Here is a 21,172-nt window from a genome sequence, read left to right as displayed (position 1 = left end):
AAGCACTTCTTTGGCTATGACTGTGTGGTGACACCCTGTGTCCAGTAATGCGTCTATTGGTCTCCCATTGATCCTGATAGCTTTCTTATACCTTTGTCTATTGCCTCCTGTCAATAACACCCTTCCTCGGGACCACCCAACCTCCATGGGCTCTGTGTGATCGGTGTTCAAGGGGCAATTCCGTGCTATGTGTCCCCACTCGGCGCAACGAAAACACTGGGGTCCCAGATGTGCGGGAGTTGACCTCGGGGTTGCTTTGGGGACTGGTTTTGTAACGGACAATGGTCGTCTCTCTCCTTCGCTGGAGGGTTTGGATAGGGTTTTTAGGGAGGGTAACGGGGCTCTGGTTGTTTGAGCTTTAAAGTCCGGAGACCGATGGTATGCACAAGCCAGTTCAATGGCTGTCTGTTGAGTTAGAGCCGGATGCTGTTTCACCCAGGCTCTAGTATTATAGGGTAAGGCATCCAAATATTGTTCCAAGAACACTTTCTCCACCACCTTCTCTACTGATGCAGTACTGGGTTGAAGCCAGCGTGTCCCTAAATCTTTGATGCGGTAGAACAAGGCTCTGGGATTGTCTCCGGTCGCCCATTTTTCCTTGCGAAATCGAGCTCTGTAGTATTCATGGTCACATCCCAGTCGTTCCAAAATGGCCCTCTTAATGTCCTGGTAGGGTGTGACACCTGCGGGGTTGGCTGCTTGGTAGGCTGCTTGTAATTCGCCTGACAATAGCGGGGCGATGTACTGACCCCACCTCTCCGGGGGCCAAGCAGCGGTGGTTGCTACTCTTTCAAAGTTCGTAAAGAAATAATCAGGGTCCTCTCCCTCTTGGAATTTTTGTAAGACGCTCCCAGGGACGTGTGGATGTACCCTGGTGTTGGCTATCACATCCGTTAGTCTCAATATGGCGGTGTCTTGCACCTGTTGGTTGTTAGTTAGGAGGGCTGCCTGTGCCGTCATGGCCGTCTGGAAAGACTCCCTTTCCTTCTGTGCGTTTTGGTTTTGTTGCTCCAGGACTAATTGTAAATGTCGCTGTCCCTCAGCTAACTGGGTTATGATGTCCTGGAGGGTTACGGGTTGTGTCATCTTCAAGCCTCAGATGACAATCCCACTTCTGACACCACTGTAAGGTTGTAGGTCTCCCCGGACTTACACCTGCCCTCTTAGGACCCGAGGTAAGACGAAACGGACACAGGACTTAGCAGATTGGGTGTTTATTTGAAGTTATGATCAATGGTCTGGGTAGAGTTAACTTAGAAGTCACTATAAAGAGGGGGGGGGGAAGGAAACTAATAGTCCAGGAAATTATAGAAGCAACATAACAGGTCCGGCAACCGCTTCCGTAGGTCTCTGGTGTATGAAGAGCTTCAAGGTAGCTCCTGCAGAGGTTCTCGGATTAGCTCGGCGTCCCCGGGAGGCAAAGGAAACAGAAAAGAATAACCGCCCATCAGTAAAAATGACCTTTAGGCTCAATGAGTGTGTGATTAACCCTTCACCGATTCGTCACCCAGGGATGTGAGGACGGGGAACGTGAGGAACAGGGTAGTTCTGACTAGTGCCCGGTTTTACTCGGTCTCCCTGCTTTCGCCCTCCCAGTCAAGCGTTGCAAATAATTCAAGAAAGACACTGACCTGGAGCTACAGTCCTCCAGGACCGTAGCGTCTGGTGTCTCGGCGTTCTGACCCTCCGAGGGACGACTGGACTCTGCCGTGGTGCCGGTTGGGGCCTCCCCGCCTGTCGGGTCTTCTTCCTGGTTGCTCCCTTGGTGTTGTCCGGTGTACGGTCCTCTCCCCGCTCTCGATTCGCTCTCCCTCGCTTCCTCGCTTTCCTCCGTATGCTGCCACTCCTCCTTGGCGTCTCCGCTCTCTCTCCCCCTCTCCCTCGCCTTCTCCGTCTTTCGTGTCCCATCGCGGGACGTCATATCCGCCCCCGTCTGGAGGACTATACCGGCACAGTCCTTTACGTGGAATTCGGCCGCCGCCATCTTTAAGGGCACGGAAGCGGTGTCTTCCGTACTGCCCGTATTACAGGAAGTTATTCAAACACGCCAGGACATGCATCCGCATAAACAACGTTTGAGAATTGAATATTTAAAAAACTTAATTCCATGCAACCGCATGGGATGAATGACAGGATTGAACTCACATGTTTTTTATGAATCAGACCTTTCAACAATGCTTTATTGTTTCTCTCATACATATAACATGTACTACACTTGCTCCATAAAGCAGAACGTTTATTTTGATTAACTTGTTTTAATGAATGACATTGTATATCTGTATGTTTACATTCAAATGTATAATTGATCTTGGCAAAACGGTATTTTGTAGAACTACATAAGCGTAGTCGTTAATAATCCTTTGACACGATACTCATAACGACACGGAGCACAGCTAAGCGCAGCTAACCGCATCACGTGAAGAGGGAGCTTGTTATGATAGGCTAGTTTTGAACATGTGACTAGGGTCAAGTCGTAAATCACGTGAAGAGTTAACTTTTAACCAATGGGTTGACGTTTAACTTGTTAAATCACGATCTTGATGAAAACGATTACGCTGCTCTCTCGGAGCAATGTGTCGCCCGTTCATGTAGTTTCTCCAAAACGCTCTGCAAGTAAGTGTTTACTTCGGGAGGTGGTTTTGCAAATGCCATGAGAGTGTGAACTTTTAGACATAGAGGTTGCATTTGTATGTGTTTTATGTACTGCTTATGCTTTGTCGTTTAATGTGCAGTAACGGTACATTTGATTCCGATCACTGTGGTTAAATGAATACGCTGAAATATCAAATACGCATATGTTGAAATCAGTGCGTGTTGCATTTAAGTCAACACTGTTTGGAGTACAATGAAAAGGGAATGTTTTATAAGACACTTGAGAAGAGAAGTTATGCATTTTGATTTTCTATTTGTTATCTCTTGGAGACTGACTCATTGGGTTTTTCTGTATTTTTCTTGTAGATGCCTGATGAAGGGTCGACCCATGACCCAAAATGCATTGGGTGTGTTAAATTCTACGCTTGAGATGAAGTAACGAGCGATTGATAAAATAATCATGTTGTTTATGGAAGACTCAAAAAATGAATTAATAAATTCAGAATAATCTCTTATGGAGTTCTCATATATGTTTTGTGTGCAAAATACACAACACTTGGTTAAGAAACTGCATTGTTTCAAGTTAAAAGTGCACGCATCCAAGGGACCGACTTGTCTGACCCACGTAGTTTTGCATTTAGTAGTAGCACTGCTAGACACAGTGTAAGGATGGAGTAGCACACAACAAACTTTGAATGAAATCATTTTCTGAAAAGATAAAAATATAGAGTGCACAGAAAAACCAAACTCCTTCAGTATGCAGACCACACACATATCGATGTCGATACACACCGCTGGTGTATGGAGTGTAGTGGACAGTGGACGCAACCATGTCACCCCAGCCAGTGGGGAAGATCCCGGAAATGTAGCTTGTTATGTGCGCCCTGTAAGCATGAGCGGAGTGGGCTGGCTCAGCGTATGACAGTACTGCGTAGGGGTGTGACTCCTACACATGTGGATCTGGGTGTGGTTAAGTGTGGGCCTTGACAAGGATGTCGCCGATGCATATGTCTCTGTTGTGGTGTCTGCGCCACCCAACACGCAATCAACAATGTTGCTATGTGGCATGTCCCCAGTGTGTGTGGTCGGCCGAAGGGGTACATGGGGGAGGGCATGCCCGCTCGGGGTCTGGGATCACCCATGCCAGCTGTTGTGTGTGTCGGTATTAGCGCAGCATGAGCCAAAGATGTACCCTGAACGGCATGTCAAGTGCAGCCAGGCAGGTGCTCTACATCTGTGTCAGCCCTGTCCTTGCAATGGGCCTACACACACGTGGCAGGCCACATACTGCGCAGCATCATGACTGTGTCGTACTCTGGCCTGTAGACATGCTCAGACAGGCATGTCAATGGTGTGCCATAGGGGTGCATGTGATGTAATCGCGCTGTGCACACTATTGAATGTGCTCAGGGGGGAAGGTGCAGCAGTGAGGCTACATAGTACACAGTGATGCAGCTCATTTGCAACATGCAGTACATGTCATACAGGAATCACTAAGTCACACATATCACACACCAATGAACCAGTGAGCCTGCCAACACATCATGCTGTATGTAGTCATGACTCATGTCTCTCTGCACTGTCACAGGTGACCAAGGATATGCACTCTGCACTTGGATGATGATACCCCTCTGAGCTCCGTACACACATACCCAGAGGCAGTACAATTTGGCCCACAAACGCACCAGGGGCATCGTGGAACGCTCATTTGGCATGTTGAAGTCACGTTTCAGGTGCCTGGACCTCACTGATGGTAAGCTCCTGTACAGCCAGAACTCGTGTGCAAGATGATCGTTGCATGTTGTGTGTTGCACAACATATGTGTACGCAGCAAAGCCCCATGGATACGAGTGCCAGATGCATCTGATGATGATGAGGCTGGTGGACCACACCCCACTGCAGCCGCAGCAGGAATAGCACATACATCATTGACCGTTTCTCCTCTGGTTGACGTCACATTGTGTGGGTCCTTCGCAGTAATGGTTCAGTACGTTGACTGCGACAGGCACTGCATGTGCTAATAAAAGCATTTGGATACACATTCCCTGCGTGCATGTCACGCATCTGTACAGGCATCTGGAGTAGTGTGGCTCGCTGGTTAGAGGCGGCAGACCCGGAAGCAGAGGACGGCCCGGGACCAGGGTTCAATTCCCGACGCGGCAGGGTTGTGGACCAGGGCCAGCGGACCGATAATTCTCGCCTCGGTGCCTACTCTAACCAGGGATCACACTCGGCAACTCTGGGCATTAGCTTGCCTCATCTCCACAACGGCCCCCCACATTCGCTGGGGATGCCTGGTTTCACCTTGGAGATACCCAGGAGGGACCATCTCACAGGGATAGCCAGGACGGGTTCCCCAGCGGTCTACAGCGCCACGACGCCTTGGCAGCAGTGCGCTTTACAAAAAACACATACACATACATACTTCACTCAGACGTGTGGGTGCGACATGTTGTGCTGTCAATTGAGGGATTTGTTGATGGATAGTGGGTGTGTCACCTCTGTGCAGTGGGGCTGTTTATGATGTCACGTATACTAACTGCCAGTTCTGTGTGTCACAGTTGTTAGGGTATCCCACTCTTGGGAGTTTCACATGTGTCCCATGTCGTTCCATTTTGGCTGTCATTTGTGGCCTACAGGTGACAACAGGGATTCGTTTGTGCTCTGATATGTGCAGCCATGATGCAGGGATGCACCCTGTGACTCATGGCCCACAACATGGGCAACATGTGCATATGGGGGAGTCACGGCCCCTGCATTGGTCCGTGTTAGACCTGGCACCATTGGCGTGGGTCTCCCTTCCATTTTTCGCTGTTGCCTCCTCTGTTTTTGCTGGTAATAGATGCTCTGGGCGCTGTGCCACTGCCATTCAGTGCCGCAGCGCGAATGCTCCCTGTGTAAAGATGACATGTGAATTGGTACATCCATGATTGGCTTATTTGGTTTGCCTGTTACTCCCTAGTAGCGTGGCCTGTGTGTGCCCAGGGCTGGTAAACCAAATGCTGCTGGTGGGCCTGCAGCGCTGGTTTGCGCCACCCACAGAAGCAGCTTGTAAAGTGTGTCTCAGACCTGCCACTGCAGTGTCTGTGTGCAGTCTAGAACTGCCATCTTGGCTGTGAAGTGCACCCACTTCCCAGCCCCTGAACCTTCCCTTGGCATCCTGTAAGCCACCCCTATGGTAGGGTGCATTGTATGTGTAAGGTAGGACATGCTCTGGTGTGTGTAGCATGTCCTGGTAGTGAATTACACCCCAATTTGTTTTTCACTACTGTAAGGCTACTTGTTCTCCATAGGCCAGAATGGGAGGTTTGGCTATTACATTCTATAGTCCTAACTGACCCACAGAACATGGTAGAAAAACGAATTTAGTATGCCTGAGCTCAGAATATTAAAATACATCTTTTAGTGAAATGTATTTTTATATTCTATGTTTGAAAATACCACTTTTAGAAAGTAGGTATTTTCTTGCCTAAGCCTTCCAGTGTGCTCTGCTGTTATGTGTATTGGCTGTCTGGTGTTGGAGGGACAAGGCAGGCTGAGTCAGACCTGGGTTGAATAGAGAGATCTGCATTGGCGTATGGGTAGCTCCTGGACCTGAATAGGGCTGTGCCTAGCAAGGTGAATGCTGGCTCCGCCTCCCACTGTGCGTCTGATGGCAGACCCCCTCTTTCTGAAAGGAAGGATGCAGCCTGGTAAACAAAGTGCTCCAGGGCTGGGCAGAACTGGTTCTGGCTGGATTCAGTGACTTGTAGCTTCTGAGAACAAAGACTTTTGGGGTATACATATCTGTGCTGAAACCCCTACAATTTGTATTGCTCCTGGACAACAAAAAGAACCTCTGTCCGTGTAACTGATGGAATCTGCAGGAGAGGACTGTCCTTGTGCTTGTGTGCTGTTTCTTGGACTGGCCTGCAGTGGTTACTACTGGACTTGGAAGAAGAGGAAAAGGACTTTGAAGGAACTTTTATTTTTGCTAAAGCAATCACCCAAGGGCTAGGAGAGAGCTAGCCTCCTGCTGAAGTCTCAGGCACATCAGACTCCACCACCAGCCTCCTGTTTCCTCCCAGCGAGGATTTCTATCTGCAGGTGAGTCTCCTGTGATTTCCTGGGCCTCTAGTTCTACTGTGAAGAAGAGAGTGCTGAAAATCGTCGCTAACGCCTGTTAGCGAGCCGCTGCAGCTGAAGAGTGTAAGGAAAATCATCACGCTGCTGCCGCTGAGTGCTCGCTAACCAAAGATCATCGCATCACCTGTTTGCGGTCTGCTAAATGCTCGCTAGCCCGAAGATTATCACATGTTTGCGGGCCTCCAAGTGCTCGCTAACCAAAGATCAGCGCATCGAGTTCATCGCTTCACGACATTGCAGCGCGGATGCTGAGTGTTCGCCATTTTCATCGCATTGCATCAGGATCGTCGCTCCCTCGCGGGGCGCCATTTCTTTTCATCGCAACAAGATTGCACACGCAACAGGCTCGGCGCATCATCCTCCCTTCGCGGCAAGGATTTCATGACTGATGACTCCAATGGACTGGAGTGGGAAATCGCCGGCATCGCCAGGCTTAGCGTGGAGAAGTTTGTCGCTTTGTCCTGCACACAGATCAGCGCATCATCCTCCCTTGCGGCAAGGATTCAACGCATCGCTGGTCACGCGTGAGGAAAATCACAACTCCTTAGCGACATTTTGGTTGCTTTGCTACAGAATCCAGGTAGTTTGTGAGTAAAAGGGTCACAGAGACCACTGCTTTGAACTGAACTCCTCTTTGGACACTTTGAACTATTTTTGCAGCATTTTAAGAGTAACCCTATTTTCTAGTACTGTGGCTCTTTACTGTTATTGGTCTTGTGTTAAGTCTATATATAAAGATACTTATTTTTTATAACTACTTGTATGGTGTCCCTTTGTAGTGTTCTTCACTGTGTTACTGTGCATGGTCATAAATGCTTCACACACTGCCTCTGAGATAAGCCTAGCTGCTCGTGCTACGTTACCACAGGGTTGAGCAGGGTTATCAAAGGGTGTAGCCCGCTTACTCTGACTTAGGAAGAAGGGTCCCTACTTGGACAGTGGCCAGCCATTGCCAACTAGAGACCCCCATTTCTAACAGTCCGTGCTTTCATTCTTGTCTGGTCATGTACATGGATGTCCGTGTGCAGGGGGTGTTGTTTGTCCCTCTGCAATGTGAGGGGGGGAAGCGGATTCACAGTGTGTACCATGTTTGTTTTCGGATTGGTGCAGGTTACATACTGAATGCATGTCTATGTGCATTGTGACTGTTTGTGGGGGACTGCCTATTTGATTTGGACAATGGTCATTTGTTCTGCATTAAAGCTCTGGGGTTGTGCTTGCAGGTTGACATCTCACGGTTTGTTTACTCTGTTTTTCGGTTGCATTTTCCCGCCAGACGCGTGGGATTTACAGGCCTGTGGCTGTTTTTCTCAGCTTTTTGTATCGCGCTTAGCCTCATCGCAGCTTTTTTGGCGTTCGTGTTTTGCATTTTTTTGACGTGGCGTTGATTTTAACGCCGTCAGTTGACACGTAATCTGGTGGCTATCGCATGGTACCTCCGTGTTTTGAATACCTGGTTAACACGGCGTAAAACTCCCGCGATGGACTGCGATGTTGTAGGTTGCGTTAAGTAACTTTTGCAATGGTTATCACACGTTCTTGAGGATATGCCCCAATGCCATTTTGCCTCGTGTTCCTCGGTATAAAGTATTGCAGATTATTCAGGATTTAATACATAAGAAAGTGGCTGAGGAAACTACTGGCAACATCTGTAATATTCCTATTCTCCCGGTCCTTGAAAGGGCACCCTCGGGTTCTTCTGATGCTACTGATGAGGTCAATAAAATAGTGGCTCCGCAATTCCTGGTGGTTCCTGATATTACTACACTTTTGACAATGATTCCATCCACTGCTAAGTTCTTCTCTGTTATTGACTTGAAAAATGCTTTTTTTAGGATTCCTATCCATCCAGATAGTAGATAATTGTTTGGATTTACACTGGCCGGTAGGAGCTTTTGATACTGCTGCACCCCTCAGAGCTATACGGAGAGTCCTAGTATTTACAGTCAGGCCTTAAAGAGTCAGATTCACTCCCACTTTCCCCAGGTAATGTATTGGTGCCGTATGTTGATGATCTGTTGATCGCTTCTGATACGGAACAAGGTTGTCGGGGATAGTACGGTGAAATTGCTGTTGCATTTGGCACATCGTGGCCATAAGGTATCTCTTTCGAAGTTTCAGTATAGTCAACAGGTGGTCACCTATTTAGGTGACCTTCTGTCAAAGGAGGGTAGGAAGTTGACTCCTGAGCGCATTAGTACCATTGTTAAAATGCCCATTCCAAAAACTCCAAAAGATTGGCGTGCTTTTATAGGTATTACTTCCTACTGTCGCCAGTGGATCGCAAATTATTCTTTACTAATCAAGGCTTTGCTTGCATTAACAATGAAAGCAGTGCAGGAGCCTTTGCCTTGGACACCAGAATGTAAGCAATCTTTTGAGCAATTAAAAACTGCGCTTTGCTCGGCTTCAGTGCTTGGCACACCTAACTATATGAAACCGTTTGTGCTTTGTATGCATGAGATGGCTGGCTGTGCACTTACCGTCCTGACCCAGAAATGTGGGTATAGACAGAGACCTTGTGGTAATTTTTCCGCTGTGCTTGACACTGTTGCTAGGGCCCTTCCGAGTTGTCTGAGAGCAGTCGCGGCTGTGGCCACTTCAATCAGGCAATCGGCTGGACTCATACTCGATACAGACCTCTCAGTCATGGTACCTCATGCTGTGGATACACTTTTGAATAAGACAAAGACACAGCACCTCACCAGTGCACATCATACTGATTTTGAATTGACAATCTTTGCTAAGCATATTACAATCAAAAGATGTGCCACTGTGAATCCAGCCACGTTACTACCCATCCCTTCTGAGAATGATGCGGTCGACAAACAAGACTGTATTTTCCAGATGGAACAAGAGACGAAGGGGAGGGTAGACCTGACTAATGTTCCTTTATCTGACACTCATGGAAAACTATGTCAATGACTGTTTCAAATTACCAGATGGCATCACCACTTCAGCTTTTGCTATCACTACATTGCGGACGGTGGTAGAAACATCATGGGTCCCCTATCAGTCGTCTCAAGCAGATGAACTTTTTGCCCTTATCCGAGCTTGTGAATTGAGTGAAGGGCTGGTGGTCAATGTCTATACAGGTAGTCAATATGCATTTGGGGTGGCTCATCATTTCAGTCGATTGTGGGCAGAAAAAGGGTTCCTTACTTCTCATGGCACTAAAATCCAGCATGAACACCTTATATTGCAATCATTATCTGTGCTAACTCTTCCTAAGAAATTGGCAATAATCAAGTGTAGTGCCCACAGAAAGATCACTGATGATGTGGGTAGAGGGAACGCATTTGCGGATCAGGTAGCTAAGGACACCACTAGGAGTAAAATGAAAAGAATGTTTGTTGCAGGTCCAGCTAGATGGGTTCCTAAAATTGCTATGTGTGAGGATACAGTTGAGAGTGTAAAGGAGATACAGAGTGAAGCCACGATAGAGGAATTAGCGAAGTGCCAGGAAAGTACAGCACAGTTGAACTCTTCCGGTACAGCCTTTACCCTTCCCCTACTGGAGGATTCTGACTCCCATAAAAAAAGAAGGGACAAACTTTGACCGGGATGACCCGCCTGCTGTAGCCGCACTCCGCTCCATCGCGGTTAGCCTGAATTCGCACCTAGGTCCCAGTCAACTGCAATCGCTGACTTCTGATTAGTGCTTTTCTTTTTCTTGGCTTTCTTTTTCCTCTAAACTTTAAAAATTCATATCTCTGGTTCCTCTAAATTGATTTTTAATATTTGTTGTTCTGGTTTTCTTATTATATTTTGCATGATTTGTAGAAATAGATTGTGGCATTTTGATTGGGTTGTGCTTGGACTTTTCAATTGCTTTTGGTTCTGCTAAATATTTTGCGCCCTCTTCCTTACCTGAGGCTTCCCGCTCTGAGCCATGGCTGCCGCGGGCTGAGCCGGGGTTTACATTCCTGAAACTTTCTGTAGAACAGGATTCTGCATTGATTCTTGGGCGGGACCAACCTCCGCCCCACCTGAGCACCCACTGTCCCACGCAGTGCACTAGTTCTGAGGCTCGGCACACTTGAGGTTAAAGACTGGGTCATTTACCGACACTGCGAAGGAATCATCGACAGCATTACCGTATACAGCATTACTGCATTACAAACACCTGTGGCAATATTACAGATGTGTGTTAGTAGCAATACTGAACATTTCTACCATTACAAGACAACGGTAATTCAACATCGGTTATGCATTTGTTCATTATTGGGAGAAACAAATAAACGAGTAAGATTGTTTTCGGGATTGTTGTGTGTGCACCCCCCACTTCCCCCCTCCCACCACTGAGGTAAAGATGGAGGCTCCTGCCCCGTGGTGCTCTCTTCGGGCTGGTACTTACAGGTGCGGAGGCCTTGGTCCTCGGACACTGGGAGTACATGATGGTGAAGCCGAGAAACGCCATGGTTGCCAGGAGCCCCACGCACACCCAGACTGACACCATGGGCGCCCAGACGGGTGTCCTACGGAACGAAGGCGCTGTGGAGGAAAAGTAGACGACATCACCTTCTGTCTGTGGCTCAAAAGAAATTAATTCACTCAGAGACTAGAGGGCGCTGCAGTCCCTTGAGGGAGTGTGGGGACCGGTTAGACAGCCTGGCCAGTTCCACTGGGGGATAGGGGTAGCTATTCACTGCAGTGCCTGGACTGTTCCACCAGGGGAAAGGGGTAGCTATTAACTGCAGTGCCTGGACAGTTCCACTGGGGGATAGGGGTAGCTATTCACTGCAGTGCCTGGACTGTTCCACCAGGGGAAAGGGGTAGCTATTAACTGCAGTGCCTGGACAGTTCCGATGGGGAAAGGGGTAGCTATTTACTGCAGTGCCTGGACAGTTCCGCAGGGGTTTGGGGTAGATATTTACTGCAGTGCCTGGACAGGTCCACTGAGGGAAAGGGGTAGCTACTCACAGCAGTGCCTGGACTGTTCGGCTGGGTATTTGTGGTTCATATTGACTGCTGCATCTGGATAGTTTCACCGGAGGGGTGTTGGGGTACATATTTACTGCAGTGGCTGGACTGTTCCATGGGGGGTGGGGTTGGGGGTAGATGTTTACTGCAGTGCCTGGAGAGTTCCACTGGGGTTTGGGGAAGATATTTACTGCTGTGACTGGACAGTGCCAATGGGGGGGGGATTGGGGTAGACATTTACTACAGGGTCTGGAAAGTTTTACCTGGTGTTTGGGGTAGATATTAACTGCAGTGCCTGGACAGTTCCACTTGGGGGGGGACCGATTTGGACTTCAGGGTTCGAGAATGCGCCACTTAGAGGTTATTGAGCACAAACCTGTAGATTTCTATGGATTTCATTCTCAAGAACCACTTCTCACCCCCCTTCTGTATTTCGGACACTGTCCCGTTTCCATTTACACGGTCCCATCCTGGATGTCTTTTCATTCATTCATTCATTCAAAAAAACTTTATTTCGGCCACAAAAGCCATAAAAGCAAGAATACAATACAACAATTTATATGTCAAAAGCAGATCACATTTTAACCACCAAAACAGAATAAAATAATCAGATTAAAAATATTCACATTATTAAAAGTTGGTGGAAAATTTCCTACGCTGAAACCATACAGCATTAAGAAAACGTGAAACTGCGAACACAATAGGGGGATGGGTGTCATATTTTAAAACTCGCAGGGCATTAACGCAGTCTCTAAAACCAAGGTTCCTGCAAATTGATTTTACCCAACGTTTCCTATGGGTAAGGTACGCTGGACAGACAAAGAACATATGAATTTCATCCTCCAATTTGTAGCCACATGCAGGGCATGAGATACTTTTGTTGGTGTCCCATCTAGAAGTAAAGGACCTAAGTGGTAGGGTACCCATTCTAAATTGAACATATAATTTCCTGGCTACGGGAGGGAAAATCAAATCCAAAAATAACTCCCTCTCAAGTAAAGGACCTAAGTGGTAGGGTACCCATTCTAAATTGAACATATAATTTCCTGGCTACGGGAGGGAAAATCAAATCCAAAAATAACTCCCTCCCAAGTAAAGGACCTAAGTGGTAGGGTACCCATTCTAAATTGAACATATAATTTCCTGGCTACGGGAGGGAAAATCAAATCCAAAAATAACTCCCTCCCATGTGTCTTTTCACCTCTACCGAAACACTCAAGCTCTGACTTAAAATAAAAAAAAGTTTGGGTATTTTCACTGTGTATCGTTTGGTCTCTCTACCCTTTCCACAGTTGCAGGAGAAATATGGCCTTTGTGATCCCTGCTGCCAACAATATAACCAGCTATTTCCTGACCTTCAACCCTTTCTACTGAACAATGATGTCACTTCTGATGTTGCTACATTTGCCCCCATGACTGGCATATAATATTGATAATGGTTCCTCCCCCCACCGAGCTTCCTTCCTATATAAGTCTCTGTATTCCCCCAGCCCTACCAGGAATAAACCCTCTATGGAGCTTTTATGGCTGACAGATCCTTCTCCGTCGTTGTCCATCCATCCATGGGGTCAGGCGCGGCCCCTCTAAAGCGGCCAGTATCATCCAATCTTTATTCTTTGTTTACAGTCGGGCTGTCCTGACCCCCTCGCTCCTTCATATACTTGACCCCTCTCTCTCTCCCTTATGCTGGCCATGTCTCTCCTCTGACAGTCCTTCGACTCATCTATTCATTACTGTCCCAATATGATTGGTTTTCGGAAAGCCATATGGTCAAAATGTTTTTTTTTTCATGCATTATTCCAATATATTTTTTGGGGCACTTAAGCTACTAATTTTGATCATTTGTCTACAAAACCTGTTTAATTTGACCTATTTATTGCTCTTGCTGTCAAAGTTATCCTAACTCGTTGGAAAGATGCCTCAAGACCATGTTTTTGGGTTTGGCGGAAGCTTATTTGTCATGAACACAGAATATCTTTTGTCTCATCTTCTTCGTTATCTCAAAAAATTCAATCTGATTTACTTCGGTTACCTTTCACCACTTTTCTATCTTCACTTTCCTAAAACGTTTGCTTTTCTTTCTATTCCTTCTCCATCTCTTACCCTCCTCTGTTTCTTCTTTCGAGTCTCTTCTTCCCTCCCTCTTCCTTTTGTAAAAAACGTACAAAACAAAAATAGTTTTTTTTGGATCATTTTGCTTTTCTCAGTACTAAAGTTATAATTCACTTCTCTTTGTTTTTTAAGAGGTTCCTTGTTGAAATGAGATTATTAACTTTGTACTATGTTTTAACTTGTTATATTTGCTTCACTACTGTACTGCTGACTATCTTTTACTTCTCAAGAAAAAGTATTTAACAAAAATAAAAGTATAACAAAAACAAAGTTACATTGTTTGTAGGGAGCTGCCAGACCCTCCCAAAAAGCAACTGAGGAAGTTAAACAATCCATGGTGCCAGGGTGCCTAAGATGCAAACGCACCGGGGGAAGGACCGGAATGCTCTATGTTTCATAAATGTGGTGCATTCCTGCCCTCTCACATTGGCATAGAGGGGCGCAGAAAGAAGACGTGCCCGCTGCCCCATGCCAATTCCTCATAAATGACACACTGGGTTTCCTAGCTGGTGACAGTAAGGAAAGATGTTGCTGTAAGGCTCGGGACCTCACATGAGAGATTTATTTAAATGCATGTTTTGGCCCCAGGCAGTGCCATGCAACCGCATCCTATGGGCCACATTTACAATGAGTTGGCAAAGGGCAGCGCCAGAAGTCTTTCTTCTACGCTGCCCTATCCCAATTTAAAAGGGCAGGGATGCACCATATGTGCAAGATACGATTCATTCCTGTTCCTTCGCCCAGCGCTGGCGCACAATGTGCAGCCGAGTCCCAAGGGGGCACCCTGGTTCCTCCGCTGTTAGCAGGATTGACACCTTCCTGCACAAAAACAATCCACAGAGGCTTTTTCATTGTTTTATGACTGCAGAATGCCGCACACATGCAAAGAGGGAAAACGAGGAGAAATGAAAAGATTTCTCCTCTCTACACCTGCTCTGGGAGGCGTAAGGCTTTGGCGCTGCCCCAGGTTTAAGTGACTAAGTAAATCTGGGGCAGCGGCAGAATCCATGGGCACTGCGTGGGAACCCATGAAACGCCTCCGTGATGCAGAGTAAGGCACTGCCGCGTTTGCGCTGCTTTGTCTCATACTTTGGGGCATCAGCATCGATGCATCACATTATGTGCGCCGTACTCAAGTGCCCTAACAACGCCATAGATGTGCTGTATTTACAATACAGTGCTCTATGGCACAAGGATTCACGGATCCATCAGAAATACTGACTCATCTTTTGGCACTTAAGTGACGCGTTGCTGGAGTTGTTCATAAGACTGACGCATCTCCAGCAATGCGTCAGAACAGAGGCGAGTCCCATGTTAAAAGCTGCGCGTCAGTCCTTACGCCTGCTTTAAGAAGGCAGAGGGATGTTGACGCAGTCAAGTCATAGAGTGAAGCAGTGGAACGATTCACTGTGTCAGTTCTACGTGGCTTTTAGCGCGGATATGCCTACCATGCATACATTATACCTGGCGCAGGTATAATGTGACGCAGGCCTCTACAAACTGACGTATTGGGCCCCATACGTCAGTTTGTAAATCTGGAACAGTGTGGCGCACTGATTGCGCCGCTGCTGCTGCGGTGGTGCTCACTCCTTGTAAATATGCCCCCTTAGCTATGAAGCTGGAGAGTGGCTTTGCGTTGCCTCAGAGATATGATTGAGAGGCTCGCACCACCGGAATGTCAAAGTCATGCAACGGCGGCGCAGGCCGTTTGTAAACGAGGCCATACATTTTTGCACAGTAGGGCATGTTTGAGGCTGACTCCCACCTAGAGCTGTTGGCTGCGCCATTCTCCCCAGGACATGTTGCGGCATATTTACAAGGAGTTGATGAGCACGACGCCACAAACCAGCCTGCTGCGCTGCGCAGTAAAGAAAGTTCAGGGTGCATTGTATTTTCAGCAATACAACACATCCCTGTCATCTCCTTTGTGCTGGCGCACAATTGACTGCCATGCCCCAAAGCAGGCACCCTCGCACCATAGCGCAAGGGTGTCTGCATTGAAATCAGGTTTCTTTTGTCTGGGAAGGGGACACTTTTCCTCACACAAAAAACCACTGCGCCACCCTTGGGGAGGCATAGGATTTCACAGATTTAAAAGCCCTTGTAAAAATGGTAACGCGTCAAAATCCATTGGTGTTGTGTTGGACCACCCACTGCAACGCCCATGGAACGTCCCTTTGATATAGAGTAAGGGAGCGCTGAAACTTGTGGTGCGTTGCTTTCCTCCATATCTACGAGGCCATGAAAAGGCAGGCAAAGTGGCTTTGCATTACCTCATGTATATGGGATTACACTCTGCGCCGCCGCAGTGCCAAAAACAGTGATGCAGCAGTGGTGCCGGCTCCTTGTACATACCCCCAGAGGGGTCCTTTCTCATAGAGATCTGGCCTTAGTTGCCATCTGATGGGTTGATGAGCTCCTCCGACACTCACCCCTCCTAGGTGTCCAGCCTCTGGGGCACAGGTAGGGGTCAGATAAAAGGCAGCGAGTTTGAGGAAACGTCCGAGCTTGGGGTTGGAAAGGACCGTGAGCTGGCACTGATGCCTGCCCCCCCCTCCCCCCTGTTAGCCATCCTGCTAGCCATCACTTGCACCTGTCAAGTAACCATACTTTCCTCCCCCAGGGGTCATGAACTGATGGTGCCCCACACCAGCAGGTAATGCAGCTCCACACCAGCAGGTAATGCAGCTCCACATAAGCAGGTAATGCTGGTCTTGCGCACAGCACAACCACAGCTAGCCCTGCTGTACGCCACCAACACCAGCAGGTAATGCTGCCCCACACCAGCAGGTAATGCTGCCCCGCACCAGCAGGTAATGCTGCTCCGCACCAGTAGGTAATGCTGCTCCACACCAGCAGGTAATGCTGCTCCACACCAGCAGGTAATGCTGCCCTGCACCAGCAGGTAATGCTGCTCCACACCAGCAGGTAATGCTGCTCCACACCAGCAGGTAATGCTGCTCCGCACCATCAGGTAATGCTGCCCCTCACCAGCAGGTAATGCTGCTCTGCACTAGCAGGTAATGCTGCTCCACACCAGTAGGTAATGTTGTCCCACACCAGCAGGTAATGCTACTTTGCCACACAACATGACAACCAGTGCTGGACTGAGTTGTTTGAGTCATGGTGGCTTCGCGACCACCACTCCATGGCCACTCTAGGCCTGAACTTTGAACGCCAGGGCTTCCCACAGAGACTTATGAGCTCCTCCTCTGGGTGGGGGGTGATCACTCTGTTTGACTCAGGGTGATATATTCACTGGTTGCTTAAAAGTGCAAGAGGGGCCAGAGCTGTACATATGACACCCCTACGCTACCTCCGCGTGCGCCCTGGGTGCTCCACGCCGCCCATCTTTGGGCTCCTTACGGCACGTCTTACCACTTTACATCCCCCAGGGACTAGGCCCCTCCCACACCAGCTGCACTCTCCTACTCTCATAAGCTTATTTCAGTTTCAGTCATGTGATTAGCTTCCATAGACTATCATTGAGAGAAAACGCAAAGTGTCCTACATTTCCTGTAATTTTAGCATTAGCCACCCCGAGGCTGTGTTGTTCTTTCACTGACTGCAAGACTTGTGCTCCCCGTGGGTTGTGCTGTTCTGTCGCTGACTGCAGGACGTGTGTTCACCGTGGGCTGCACTGTTCTGTCGCTGACTGCAGGACGTGTGTTCACCGTGGGCTGCGCTGTTCTTTCACTGACTGCAGCACTTGTGCTTCCAGTGGGCTGTGCTGTTCTTCACTAGGTTCAGGACTTGCGCTCACTGTGAGCTGCGCTGTTCTGTTACTGACTGCAGGACTTGTTCTCACAGTGGGCTGTGCTGTTTTTCTAATGGGACGTGTATTCACCATGGGCTGTGGTGTTCTTTCACTGACGACTGCAGGACTTCTGCTCACTGTGGGATGTGTTGTGTAGGAGAGTAGGATCTGCTTCACAGGGGTACCCCCACTTTTTGCTGGTGTTTCACAGTTTTTCGACCTTAGTCTGGCTGTGGCCCTGCTAATCAGGACCCCAGCCTAGCTGCTTCCTCTCTAAAATGGTTTTCATGTACATTAGGTACATATCTAATTGGATTCTGGAGTGACTTATAAGCCCCTAGTATATGGTATACTACGTACCTAGGGCATAGGTACCTCAGAGGCCTACCAGGGGCTGAAGCATGTATTATGCCACCCCTGGAAAGCACTCCAAAATGGCACCACAGGTCTGTTACTGCAGCCTGGGTAAGGGTGTGCTTGCACCCCTTACAGTGGTATAGGCTACCTATATCCACATATATGCAGACACATATAAACCTATAAGCCATTCCTATAGCAGGCTTTGACAAACCTGAAGGCACGGTGCTTGGTTTTGTGTGAGAGGGTGCCCAAGCATGAGCTGAGCCCTTCTGCAGCTTTCGGAAATACTTCCTTATGGCTGTTCTGTGATACAGACATACCATATACTCTTAAGTGCATTATAACCTCGCGGTAAATGCTAACTTTGGGATGGCTGCATCAAAACATGTCGTGTTTGGTGTCAAACGCTTTGGAATACTACCCCCCCCCCCCGCCAATTCTGGCATCGGGGGTAGCATTCCACCCTTCTAGAGGGAAATACATGTTCACTCTGGTCAAACCCGGTAGGACTTTCCTGAGCCCTGGCATCACAAAATGGATGCCTCTGCCACAGACACGGGTCTGGCCTCCTGCTGCTGACAGAAACTCCGGCAGGGAAGGCCTGGACAATAGGTTTCCTGTCGAAGGGAGGTGTCACCGCCTCCCCAGACAGGCAGATGTGTATTGGGGCTGGACGGGAGCACTCTCTGGTGCTTTGAAGTCCTGCACTGGGGGCACGTTTGCTGTCCCTGTGCATAGCCCAGTTCAAACCGGTTGCAGGGGCTACCTGCCCCTGCTCTGGCATGAAACTGGACAAAGGAAATGGGTGTAACCATCTCTCTTTCCTGGCTCACAATAGGTGGGGCCTTAGAGTTAGTCCATCCCCTAAACTTACTATAAGTATAGGAATCCAGTCCCTAGGACTTTAGATTACCCTGGACGTAACTCTGCAACATATATCCTGGACTTTCGACGTTCTATCCTGACTAGAAGACTGAAGAAATCTCCCTTGGGGTCAAGGAGTGACTCCCCTGCATGGCAGGCCCCAAAGAAGCAACTGACCGGTCTGCATCGCTGAAGCTCCCGCCGGATGCCGAAGTCTTTGCATCACCAGATTTGGATTTCCAGACTTCCCCGAGGCTACCCTGAGTCCACAGCAAAGCTGAGGCCCGTGGCTATCGTGGGTGACGTGGAACCATGACCCATGGACCAGTGAACTTTTGCAGCAACACTATCTTCCTGGTCCTCCTGCACCGAAGATTGTTGGCCTCCACTCCACGAGAGACCCGTGGGCCAGCTTCAAGTGTGACCGCTCGAGGCTCCTTCGCGATCACTAGTCCGATGGCTAGCAGGTCCCCACGAAGGCAACTTCTTTTCTGATTGGGCTTTCCTGGTTGCTCCAGACGTGCCATGACTTACCCTCGCTGGGTGAGTCCCTCAGACCATGCTGGTCTGTACCACAGTCCTTTCTTTGAATTCCAGTGACTTGCCGTTGCCAAGGCTTGTTGGGTCCATTCTGGTCGCCGACACCGCAGCACTCGACAGATTTCGTGGGACAGCTCGAATCCGGCTCGTGGACTTCGTCGACACCTCCTGGACCTCGTGACTGAAGAATCAAGACACCCATCAACTCACCTGAAGCACCCGACATCTGTGGGCATTGGTCCATCCTGCCCTTGGTCACTGGCAAGTGACACAAACTCTGTCCCCTCTGCTTTCAGGTTCCTTCCATCCTAGATCCAGGCTTGGATCTCTCCGTACACTTCTCCTCTTCACGGCAGCAGCAGTTCTTTGCAGGCTCCCATTGAATTCGACGACGCGACCCGACACCAAAAGACACCTATGCACCCGGCTTCCCTGGGTGAGGTAACTCGAGTACTCCAGTGCTCCCGTGGGTGCTAGCCCTAGAACTTCTTAAGTCCAAAAGGGTTTGGTCCTGACTCGATTAGAAGTGTCCCTAATCTTTAAATTTCCAACCGCGACATTGCCCATAGAAGATAACGGGAAACAGCGGTTGTGTTTACACACTGCGTACAGTCCCCGTGGGTCCCCTGTGTCACTACCTTGGGTGGTTCCTTGGGGTCCCAGCGATTCTACAGGCTTTAGGCCTAGTGTGTATTCCAATCGTGGTTCTTATACCACTTTTTTGGTATATGGTTTGGTACGCCCCTAGGGCCCAAACGTGTATTTGTGCTATTATTGATAATTGTTGACTTGTAAACTAAGTACTTCGAACTCCAGTCTCACAAAGCGATCAGAGGGGTGTGTTTTATCTTAAATACATATATTTTGAATATATACCTGGTGTGGTTGTCCTTTCATTTGATCATTCAAGAGATTATAGACTGGTAAAATAAGCTGCTTTACATTCCTTCAAGACTTAGCCTGAAGGCTGCTCTCTATAGCTACCACTAGGATAGCTTTCAATAAAGGTTGTCTTTAACCTATCACCATAAGGGGTTGTTTGGACTGATACAAGTTGCCCACTAGAATTAGTGGACAGCATATATCAGGCCACCTTCTCACATTGGTGTGCAGCGTGTGGAATTCCAGCTTGCTATTGTTTTACCAGACAATCTCAATTGAATTGATCAACTGAAAACCACTAAAGGTACCTAAGGTACATATAATATCAAGTTTAGCTACAGTAAGTTCTACTGAACTTAGAGTTGTGTGTTAAGGGATAGCACACCCTTTCTACAACTCAAGGGAGTTTAGTAGGCCACACTAGTGTAGGTAGTGCAATACACCACACCACATTAGTAATGTCTAACCAGCCAGGAACCAGTGGGTCCCTACCAGGCACCAGTGAGCTCCTTCCCTATAAATATGAGGATCTCTCCTTTGCTCAGCTTAGGGCCTTATGATCCATAAGGAAGCTGAAGACAGGCAAAAGTCCATCCACCCAGCATCTCATAAGGATACTTAACCCCTTCCCTGCTCATGACGGAACCACTCCGTCATGAGCCACGGGCGCCGTGTGCTCATGACGGAGTGGTTCCGTCATGCTGCAGCCGTTGGCGGCCGCTCCGCCCACGCGGCACTGATTCCCCGCCTGTGCGGGCGAACAATGCAAGTGGGCGGAGTCGTGACGGAACCACTCCGTCATGAGCACAGCTCGCCCGTGACTCATGACGGAGTGGTTCCGTCACAAGCATGGCGGTGCCGCACTGACCCCAAACCCCCTCAGCGCCGCGGCGAAATTCGTGCCGCGGCGAAGGGGTTAAGCTGGATGATATCACAGGGCCTAGTGGGCCTGATGATGTAGACAGTGTGGGTGGGGCAGCACCTGAGGGTGGGTCTAGGGATGGATCTTCCCTGACC

At 48.5% G+C, this 21,172-nt stretch overlaps 1 protein-coding gene across 1 annotated transcript in view; it reads right to left on the bottom strand.

The window, feature by feature from the left end:
- The window catches only part of LOC146808683 (poliovirus receptor homolog), a 282,605-nt gene that overhangs the window by 50,702 nt on the left and 210,731 nt on the right, over positions 1-21,172 (bottom strand). The window contains exon 4 of the mRNA XM_085615481.1: positions 11,075-11,211. Within this exon, the coding sequence (XP_085471607.1) occupies positions 11,075-11,211 (137 nt within the window). The remainder of the gene's footprint in view (positions 1-11,074; positions 11,212-21,172) is intronic.

Source organism: Triturus cristatus, chromosome 7 (assembly GCF_964204655.1).
Source record: "Triturus cristatus chromosome 7, aTriCri1.1, whole genome shotgun sequence".
Classification (NCBI taxonomy): domain Eukaryota; kingdom Metazoa; phylum Chordata; class Amphibia; order Caudata; family Salamandridae; genus Triturus; species Triturus cristatus.
The sequence above is the reverse complement of the archived record's forward strand: the minus strand, read 5'-3'. Positions and strand labels throughout refer to the sequence as shown.